This window comes from Gastrolobium bilobum, unplaced genomic scaffold (genome assembly GCF_033153095.1).
Source record: "Gastrolobium bilobum isolate Gb01-03AN ecotype WA unplaced genomic scaffold, APGP_CSIRO_Gbil_v1 utg7917, whole genome shotgun sequence".
NCBI classification, from domain to species: domain Eukaryota; kingdom Viridiplantae; phylum Streptophyta; class Magnoliopsida; order Fabales; family Fabaceae; genus Gastrolobium; species Gastrolobium bilobum.
The window spans coordinates 630,456-641,730 of record NW_026898898.1 but is presented as its reverse complement, the minus strand read 5'-3'; the positions used below and the strand labels follow the sequence as shown (position 1 = coordinate 641,730).

Genomic DNA, 11,275 nt, shown 5'->3' with positions numbered 1-11,275 from the left:
CAAACTTTATTCAAATCCGTGTAATCTGTACACATCCTTCATTTCCCATCCGGCTTCTTAATTAACACGGGGTTGGCTAACCATGTGGCATACTATATTTCTCTAATGAAACCTGCTTCTAACAACTCTTTGGTTTTTTCCTCAATCGCCTTCCTCCTTTCAGCCCAGAATCTCCTCTTCTTCTAGGCCACTGGCAATTATTGCCAAACGATGACAAGATAAAGCAGGGTCCATCCCGGGCATATCAGAAGGTTTCCATGCGAAAATATCAGCATTCTTTTGCAATAACTCTTTCATGCTAGCCCTCACATCAGGTTCTAACTCGGAACCCATTTTAGTAACCTGCTCCTTACTTGCTCCTAACTGAACTTCTTCCATGGTCCCCACGGGCTCTAGTCTCTCCACTTTATTTTCTACCCGGGGATCCATCCCGACTACCATTACTTGCTCCTCTTTCTTTTCGTCTACTTCCCTTTGTGCTTCTCCCTTCTCTTTGGCCTCATCTCCCATTATTACTCGCTCCTTCTTACTTTCCTGTGGAATCCTCAAACTCATGTTATAACAGCTTCTTGCCATTACCTGATTCGCCTTTATCGTTGCCACCTTGTCATCCTTAGCTACAAATTTCATTGCCAACTGATCAATTGACAAAAAGATCTTGAATTTTATCATGAATGGTCTGCCCAAGATAATATTATACGCAGAACCCAGATCCACTACCGCAAACGACAAAGTGACTGTCTTGTGTGTAGGCACGGTCCCCAACGTTAACCTCAATGGAATGTATCCCAAAGGTTTAATCTTGTCTCCTGTAAATGCTAACAAATCAGCTCCACACGGCTCCAACTGATCATAATCTAAATCTATTCTTATGAAAGCATCCCAAAATATAATATCCACTGAACTCCGTGGATCTACCAACATTCTATCAACCTGATAATTTGCCAACAATCCCGAAATCACTAAGGGATCATCATGCTCCGGGTCTAGTATCTCATCGTCTAAATCCTCAAACACCACCTGCTTGCCCGTCTTTTTCGCTCTTCTTTAAAACGCGATTTCTCTGAAATGGCCATACACATCTTTAAGTGCTTTTTCCGGGCATTCTGAGATTTTCCTCCTCCTGCTCGCCCTCCAGCTATAGTGCAAATATGCCCCACCGGAACTTGACCCGGAGACGATTGATTTTCTGCTTTTTGATTTCTGTTAGCCTCCCTAATCCTTCCCCCGGCGGGCTGCGACTTCGGTCTAATCGCCGAATCTTATCTTCCTTACACCCATCTCCTTCTCCTCTTCTTACATATTTTTGTAGTTTCCCTTCTTGAATCAACCTTTCAATAACATTTTGCAGGTTAAAACAATCATTCGTATAATGTCCATATCCCCGATGAAATTCACACCATTTCGTTTTATCTGCCTGGGCATAACTCGACCGAATCGGCGGAGGCCGTGGAACACTTCGCATTTCTGTAGACATTACCTCCTTCAATATCTAGGCTCTGGACGTATTTAATGGTTTGAAGTTTCTCTTATATGCTTCTCTAAATCTTTCCCCTACTACCCGAGGTCGCCTTTCGTCAAACTGTCCTCTTCCAGCAGGCTTGTCCGGCATTCTAAATGTAGCTTCTCTGAACCCTTGTTCAATTTGCTTCTGAGAAGATCTAAATTCTTCCAAATCAATATACTTCTGAATCCTTTCCATCAACTCTTCCTTTGTAGCCGGTCCTTTTTTCGCCAAAGAATTCGCCAACCCGCCAGGCTGTAACCCGGTGGTAAACAACAGCAAACACGTCTGATTCTCCAACCCCTTCACTTGTCTAGCTTCTGCTTGAAACCATTCATAATATTCTCTGACCTTTTCTCCCGGCTTCTGTCTCACTCCACATAAATTGTGTGTGGTTTTTGGTTGGGGTCCACAATGAGCAAACTGCTGTATGAAACGAAGAGATAAATCGGACCAACTGTCAATGGAATTGACTGGCAGGCCCGTAAACCATTCTAACACCTGCTTCCTTAAGAAAACTGGAAATGTCCGACAAAACAAAGAGTCTGATTCTTCACATAATGACATTGCTGCCCGAAAAACGGTTACAAACTCCTTTGGATCTGAACTTCCATCATAAGCTTTCATCTCAGTGGGTTGTTTGAACCAACTCGGAATAGGCTCTGCCCTCAATCTCCAAGATAAGGGGGTTCCTGAAGGACCCTGACTACCCAGCGACTCTCGAATCTCCTACGGCATCTGTTGTGTTAATATCCTCGTCTGCTCGTTCCAGCTTGGTCTTTCTTGTCTCATCATCTGTCCTTCATAACCACGAGGACTATAATTCTCTACTGATTGCCACCCTCCTCTCTGAGCCCGGGTTCCTGATGTATAATAATACTCACCCTCATCTTGTGGAAAATCATCTCTGTGATAAATATACCGTCTTCCTCCATCTGTCCTCCTCCTCTCCTCAGCTTCTTCATAACGTCTTTGACCTCGCCCTTGCCCCCTATGGCGAGCGTAATAATGACAACCTTCCTGTCGTTGTTCGTCTTCCCAAACATCCCCACGAGGTTGCTCATCATCTTCTTCTTGACGCCGACGTCCTCGTCTTGCGTCTCTGACATTTGCCTCATAAGCTTATTCTTATACCCTCCGGTTTACTCCACGTCTTTCCCCCTGATAATTTCTCCTCTCTAAAAGACTTATGGATATCTGAGATCCTTGCCCTCTTCGAACTTCTGTCCTCCTATGCCCAGTCTCGGGTGGAGGTGATAATGGAATATAATCAGGAAAGGGAGATACAAAACCTCTCCACCTATCCCAATCATGTAGCACGTTCCTCTCAGATAATGTCTCTTCTGAATGTTGCCTTCTTCCTCGTCCTTCTAGATGTTGCTGATTCCTTATTTCCTCCATTAACTGAATTAAAGCTTCTCCAATGGTATCTAATGATCGACTCCCTCCACTGGATCAGAAAGACTCCTCTTCCCTTCTGCTTTCTTCATTCTCCTCCACTCGCTCATCATGGTTGTTGCTTGCCATGACTCAAGAAAATGCGTAGGATTAGCTTTACCTTTCCCACAGACGGCGCCAAATGTTCTGAACGAACATTAATATGGATCTATATTCTGGTTATCTGCCTGTGTTATCTCTATCCTTGGTGTGTATATGGGGCTAGCTTCTGAACAGTTACCTTTATTATGGAAGTGGTGGGTACCATCGTGGCATCGTGGTAGGCCCACTTATAACTCCACTACTTGTAATACTGGCTGACTCAATCAACTGCTAACTCCCCTACGTGTAATACTCACTGACATGACTAACCGCCTATCCGGGTAAAGTATATCCGGGTTTCGTGTCCTTTACTCTTACGAGCAAGTATGGCTCAGTGTATGAACCCGGAACAACACCAAATCTTAACCGTTGATTCTGTGAATCTAAGTGTTATAATTTATTAAATCACACTTATTATATGAAAATAAAATAAACTAACTATTTCCAAACTAGATTGCATAAGTGGGGAATACTAAAGTCCATGCTAAATTTAGAGCTCCCAACCATACCATACATCCATGCATGTGAGAATAACCAATTAGCTACCATATTACCTTCCTCATAAATATGTGTAATATTTACAATTCATTCGTTATTGATCAAGTTCCTTATACTTTTGAGTAACGAAACATAAGGTCTTATTCTCGATAAATATGTGTAATATAGACAATCCACTCGTTATCAAGTTTTTCATACTTTGGAGTAATGGAACATGGGGTGTTATTCTTGATAAATACGTGTAATATGCATAATCCACTTATTATTGATCATGTTCCTCATACTTTGAAGGAAGGGATCAAGGGGAGTTATTTATACTTGTCGTGGAAGATGAGATCCTTCACAAGGATAAATTCTCCTTCCAACCATATTTTCCTTAAACTTTTCTTCTAGTCTAAATCAACATCAATTAGAAAACCTTTGCACAAAGGCAATTACATTATAAATTTTTGTTGGAGAAACTAATTAATCACACATCTTCTAGTGTAATCTACCAACACTTCCCCACATCTTACCGAGTTTCATTTTTAGCTACTGAAATATCAACAATTATTTGACCCACCCATCATTTGGAAATTGCCACTTGAAATATATTTTTAAGTTACTATAAAACAACGTTATAAAGATTTTTATTGTCGTTTATTTTCTTATGGATTCAATACTATCATTCGTATTAATAAAATATATTTAATTTGAATAAATTGAAAAAACATTTCAAAAACCGAATCCATGTACATAAAACCAATAATAATATAAAGAAAATTATATTTATATATAAGAGAAGGTTATACTTACAACCTATTTTCGTTTACAAACTCTTACAACCAATATCTTAACCGTTGATTTCCGTCAATCAACAGTTAAGATTTTCGCAAATAAAACTTATTAATTAATTATTAATTTACAATAAATGATAACCGTTGATTGACGAAAATCAACGGTTAAGATATGATTGTAAGATGTTATAAATAAAAATAGGTTGTAAGTATAACCTCCCCATATATATATATATATATTAAAAAATATTTATCTCAAAACCCTAAAATAACGTGATTTTAGAGTTTAGGGAAAAAAATACAAAATATTTTGAGTATTATACTTCTCTCTTGTGATATAAATATTTCTTAAAATATTTTGTATTTTTATTTTAAATTCCAAAACGTTAATATATTATATATTCTAATTTAACGTCCGTGATTGGCTTTCAAAACCTTTTTTTTTTTGGATAACAAAAAGAAAAGAAAAGATAACAATATTATATTTAGAAAAAAGATAAAATTTAAAAATATTATTTTATTAGTTTTCTGAAATAACAATAAAAAGGTAACGTGTAAATTTATTTTTTATATATAATATGTTGAAAAGTTTTTTGGTTTGGTAGATATTGTTGACTGAAAAGCTTGTGATACAATAATTTGTTTTTTCTTGGGAAAAAGTAACGTCAACCAATCCACCATAATTTGAAGAGGATTCTTTTTCTTTCACATTAAAAAAATGGCATTTCACATAAAAAGGATGGTCGTCGTTGTTGTTAAAATTTTAATTTATCATTACAATTTTATGTTTTTATGATTTTTTTTATCAAAATAATTTTATTAATATTTCAAATATTTTTACGTTTTTATAATATTTTATGATTTTTTGACATTATAATTTTATATTTTACGATTTTTTAATCCGTCTCCAGTTTTACTTAAAATTTCGATTCTAACAACATTGATGGTCATTCCTACCAATACATTGTTTAGTGGGGCCACTTTATATTTTTTTAGGTCTCTATTATTCTCTCTGCTCTCTCTTCAATCTGTCTCGGTAGAAGATTGTTTTTTCTCTTCAGTTGTCTGAGAAAAACAATTTCCTATTTTAAATAAAGATAAGAATGCAATTATGCAATTGTATGCATTATTTAATATAATCATAAACAGTGAAAGAGCAAGCAAAATTATTAAGCCCGTGCCAAAAAAAATTATCCGGAGCTAAATATTAAATTTATTATTTTTAGATGCTACATTTTATTGGCAGGAGCCAACGTGGCTTCACCATTAATCATAAATATATAAAAGTGAAGAATTATAACCATACAAAATAAATAAATAGTTATAAAATTATTATTATTATTTATTTTTGTATGATTATAATTTTTTCATGTAATATGATCATATAAAATAACACATAAGATATTCATTTTCAGCATAATTAATATAGTTTGAGATTTGAACATATAAGTTAATAAATTAATCCATTAAAATTATACTAGTATTTTGATCTTTTTTAACAAGAAGTTGTTATGATATCGTGGTTGTTTTTAGTATAGGGATTTTATGGTTATTTATCAATAATTTTTAATTGTTATTTCTTAAGGATACCTGGAGCGCCGAATTTGATGTTGTTTTTTTTATTAAATAGAGAATTTTTTCCCTTTTCACCTTTTTGTTTTATATTTTCCTTTAAATTTTAAAAACCTTTTCTATTTATTAAAAGAAAACACTGAGTTAAGTGCTCCCCGTGCATTGAATTTTTTCTCCATCTAATGTGTGAAACGGGTTAACTCCACCCGTTTAGGCTTAGCTCCATTTAGTATGGGGGTTAAACAGGACATGCAAACAATAGTTAATTTTAAGGATTCCTAATTTCTCATGTTGTAAGAGAAGAGAAGAAACTTCTTCAACAACCAATTAACATTATGTATTATCAATAATACATAATTATAATATTAAAATTAATTTTTCTTTTTGTCAATTAGCCGACAATCTCTTAGTAGAGAGGAAAAAAAGTAACTTTTAAAATTATAATTATATACTATATGTAATATATAGTATTAATTATAACACGAGAGCTATGTTTCCCTAATTTTAAACGGGTTAACAAACCATTAACTTGAGTATATTTATTAAGGGTGTGATGTTTTTCATGTTATAAGGATAAAATTATTTCTTACATACATATAAAAATATGTAAGACCTATGACTATGTGAGAACATGTGAAGAGAAAAAAAATATGGATCCTATACACTTTTATATATGTGTAAAAATAATTGTATCTCTTACAAAATAAGAAATATTAAATTCATTAATTAAATATCCGGGCTTATAAATAAGTAATTATAAAATGGTGACATTGAAATGGTAATTTAAGAAGGTGAGACAAAGTTTTCGTGATGACGTTAACTGTTAAAATAACAGAGCCCACAGAGGAGTCTCCCAAACGTTAATTTTAATCAATCTTACTCTTGGAAATAAATTATTATCGCACTTCGAGTTATCTTCCTTTCATAATAATTAAATATTTTTTGTTTTTCTATAATTATATTTTTATTTAAGATGAGATATCATGTTTATTTTATATATTTATCTTTAATATTATTAGATTAAAATTTTTAATTTAACAATATTGAAGATAAATAAATAAAATAAATATGCATGATATTCTATTTTATTTATTTATTTGTTTTTATTTGTTTTTTGGATAGCTTATTTATTTATTTTTAAATTGCTGCTTCTATTTATTTTTAGTTTAATGTTTGTCATTTTAAATAATATAATTTTATATTATTTTTAATAAAACTATGTTATTTTAGTGTATTTTATCATTTTCTCTAATTTATAAAATTAGAAATAAAAAAATAGAGAAGAGAGAATATAAAAATTTATCAAAATAACATAATTTCATTAAAAATAACATATAAAACTGTGTAATTTAAAATAACAAACATTTATTCGTTTATTTCTATGCTTCTTCTACTATTCAGCACACATATGCACTTCTCAGATCACATTCACACACTCTTTCTTCGTAAAACCCTACTCTCTCTCCCATTTCTCCGGCGACAATGGCAACCGGTCTCGACATGTCACTCGACTACATTATCAAGAGCTCCGCCGCCGCACCTCGCCGCCGAGAATATGGTCCCGGACCGGACCGCCGCTTCACTCTTCACAACCTGGCCAGAACGACGCCGTACGCAATCCCTCAGGTGATTTAGGGTTTCGTTTCTTATTTATTTTTTTGTTTTATCATGATTATTATTATGATGATGAACCAAACATGGTCTTAGTCTTAGTGTTCATCGTTTTGATTTGGAGATGAAACAATGACAGGGAAGGCAAGCTAACGTGGTTCCGGAAATGGTTTTGGATGGTGCTGCAGCTGAGAGTGGCACAAAACTCTATATATCTAACTTGGATTATGGGGTTTCCAACCAAGATATTAAGGTATTATTAATTTTAATAATGATAATAATAATTATTATTATTGTTATTATCTACTCATATGAAATTCATTTATTTTCAGAGTTTACTCTAAATGTGTTATGATCCATTTCTCTTTGTTGGTGGGCTTATAAGAGCTGTTTTTAGTGAGGAATGTTCAATTTTGATTCATTTGTGTTCTTTCAATTGAGACTTCAGTTCAAGTTTCCCATATCAGGCCTTGCCTTAGTGGTGGTGTGGTACTAGTTTTGGCTTATATTTTTCATCTGGAAACAGCTTAAAGAAGCACTGACAGATGAAAATTTTGAAAATTAATACATCATGCTTGGCCATTGCGCATATTTAAGTGCATTGTTGGAAGTTTATGTCTGCGGACTGGTGTCTAGAACATATAGTTTACTTTGTACCTCTTGGTGCATAGAATGTTGCTACATGGTACTGTTTGCTAAGTGTTCAATTGGTTTCATTATCTTTTTTAAATTAAATATCATTTCTGATCACAACCCCGTCGATCTGGTTTTTTTAATTTGGGCCACATCCCAGTTTTTTTTTCCCCCTTGTTTGGGGTACATCAAGGAGACATTACAATAATTTGAAACTATGATCTGTACCCAAGTCCCATCTCACCCCAACCACTAATGTTACACATCCAAAAAAAATAAAAATATGTAACCTTATTTTATGTGTCAGTCCAATAATGTAAAAGAGTTTAATCCTCTTGCCTGCCTTTCTCAGCTGCTGTTCTCGGAAGAGGGTGAGTTGAAAAGGTACTCCATTCATTATGACAAGAGTGGGAGATCAAAGGGAACAGCAGAAGTTGTCTTTACAAGGCGGTCTGATGCTTTAACAGCCATCAAGAAATACAACAATATGAGGCTTGATGGAAAATCATTGCAAATTGAGCTTGTTGGAACAAGATTGGTTAGTTCTGCTGTCACGCCTCTTTGTCAAAATAGCTTACTGGGAAGACCAAATAATGTCCTAGGAAGGTGTGAAATTCTGATTCCTGATCTTACGAGCTTCTTAATCTAATGTTCTATAAATTTTTTCATTCATCTAGTCTGAGTTGTGAATGTATAGTATCCTTAGAAATACTCTATAATCATTGTTAAACTTTGCACTTGTTTCATGAAATCACAAGATATGTTTATGTACGAGTAGAATTCGGTAATTTAAATAGTTACCTGTTCTGAGGTTATGAATATATGATTGTTCGTTCATGGATAAGGTATTAAATATATCTGGAGTGTTGAGTCCCTTTCCCTGATATATAGCAATGGTGATGCCATGTGAATTGTTCTTATACTTAGTCAGGTTTTCTCCTCCATGTCCCGTTTCTTAAGTACCTTCTCTGTTACTATTAAATACAAGTTTCATACTATTTTCTGCTCACAGCGAACGAGGAAGGGTTGGAGGAAGCAGGTTCCACATTGGCTTTGCTCGTGGCTACCTTCCAAGGGGCCATGGAAAAGAGAAGGATCATGTTCAAAAGGTATCTTTTAGAGACCTTGATCATGACTTGGAGAGGTATCATCGCCGTCCAAGATTCCTCGGAGAAGTGAAGGGCCATATTGGAAAGGTCTCTGTTAGAGATCTTGATGCTGATTTAGAGAGGTATCACTTAGAAGCTATGCAGATAAATGAAGAAAACGGAAAGTGAGATCATGATTGTTAGCTAGAATGACTCCTATTCTGAATACATAGGTCATAAAAGCATGGGGTGTAGGATAACGGAAATATGTCTGGGGTTCCCATTTCTAATTTTAGTTCTAAGATTTTACTTCTGTATATGTTAGTTTGCTATTTGTACATCTCAGTTTCAAAACTTTCAACAGATTCAGTTACCTCATTGGAGATACAGATCCATGGATATTTTTCGCACTAAAGAATCAAAATTCCCATGACATGTTGCTTGGATGGCTAATGATAATCAGTAGCTCAATACATTGTCATTTTTTGGAAATATATGTGTGTGTTTCAACAGATTTAGTTACCTCATTGGAGATACAGTACAGATCCATGGATATTTTTCGCGCTAAAGAATCAAAATTCCCATGACATGTTGCTTGGATGGCTAATGATAATCAGTAGCTCAATACATTGTCATTTTGTGGAAATGTATCACATTGTCAATTTTTTGGAAATGTGGTACTTTTACAACTCTTACAACCTCACTCTCAAGTATTTGTACTCCTCGGAGTATATAGTTGAGGTTGTAAGAGTGTATATATATATATATATATATATGGATTAATGTTTCTCATGTTGTAAGAGATAATAATTTTATCTCATACACACACATAAAAATGTGTGGAACTCATGTTTTCTCTGTCTTTCTCTTCTCTTGATATGACTCTATATGAGCTTCACACACTTTTATGTTGACCCTCAGTTCTAATATACGAATAAACAGTTTCGGTAGCTAGTGGCAAGTTTTTTATGGTTTATACCAATTAAAGAAGGCAATTATACTTCTCATGTTGCTGCTAAAAGAGTTCTTCTGCAGCACACATTTACCAGGATACAGCGTCAAATCTTTGTATTTTTTTTTTTTTAAAATAAAATCAGTAGGTCCCTTTTTGTGTGTTTGCTGCAAAATCTGCATATCAACTGCAGAAAAAACAAATTCATTAAAGAAATGACGTTAATGCTATCGCTCTCGAAGTTGTGCACTTTCTGTTATGTTAGAGGTTTCTTTGTTTTCAGTATAATGTTTTAGCATGGGGATTTGGATTACTGAATTGCATGTTCTGTACATGCAAGGGTCTCTACAGTTGCTTAATGAAATTAATGTGACAAAGGGAATTGAATGAAATCAAAATTGTCAGTTTTCTTGAGCTTAGAAATCTAATTACGGTGTGAGTCTGCTTAGCTGCACTCTATTCCTTGTTCTTAAGACTGATTTGGGTAGACGATAGCTACCCTTTGGAATTGTTCTTGTTCTTGGCCAAGAATGGTTCTCGAGGTCTCTTTCATTTTATATTTTTTGGTCCTGGGAGGGGGAATTCGGGAATTGAAAAAAAGGGGTGCAGGTGTTTTACGGGAAATCAAACTCAGTCCCTGTGTTTTACTAAGGTCAGGTCTTAGGTTTCTTTCACCTAGGTTGAAATAGCTTGCCTATCATGGAACAGGTAAGCTTTATAATGGACGTGGAGATAGTGTGCTATTCTGGTTACATTAGCCATAAACTTAAGCTCAAAAACACATTCCAACTAAGATTTGCATTGATTTTCTATTTGAATCCAAGGATTAGCAAGTTCTGAATTGTAGCTATATTAGAGTCGGTGCTTGTTTGGTTTAGTTGTGCGTCGGAAAGATTTACGTTTGAATACTCCAAAGTCAATTTTTTAAACAGTGGATCATGGCTATTTTTTATGTGCATTAACACTAATTCAATGCAAGACTCGGTTCTTTTTGAAGCAACGCAAGATGTGCTTTCAAAGTGAAAAAAACAAATTCTGAGTTAACTATGATGTCATATAATGTAGCCCTCGCTTATGTTTATACTAAATTTTTAGATTTTAA

At 34.5% G+C, this 11,275-nt stretch overlaps 1 protein-coding gene across 1 annotated transcript; it reads left to right on the top strand.

Annotated features, from left to right (window-relative positions):
• Positions 1-7,303: 7,303 nt before the first annotated feature.
• Positions 7,304-9,685, top strand: LOC133285185 (THO complex subunit 4B-like). The gene is made up of 4 exons (XM_061482372.1): positions 7,304-7,515; positions 7,640-7,753; positions 8,486-8,739; positions 9,146-9,685. The coding sequence occupies exons 1-4, from the start codon at positions 7,372-7,374 to the stop codon at positions 9,408-9,410; spliced, it is 777 nt and encodes a 258-aa protein (XP_061338356.1). The 5' UTR covers positions 7,304-7,371; the 3' UTR covers positions 9,411-9,685.
• The last annotated feature ends 1,590 nt before the right edge of the window (positions 9,686-11,275 follow it).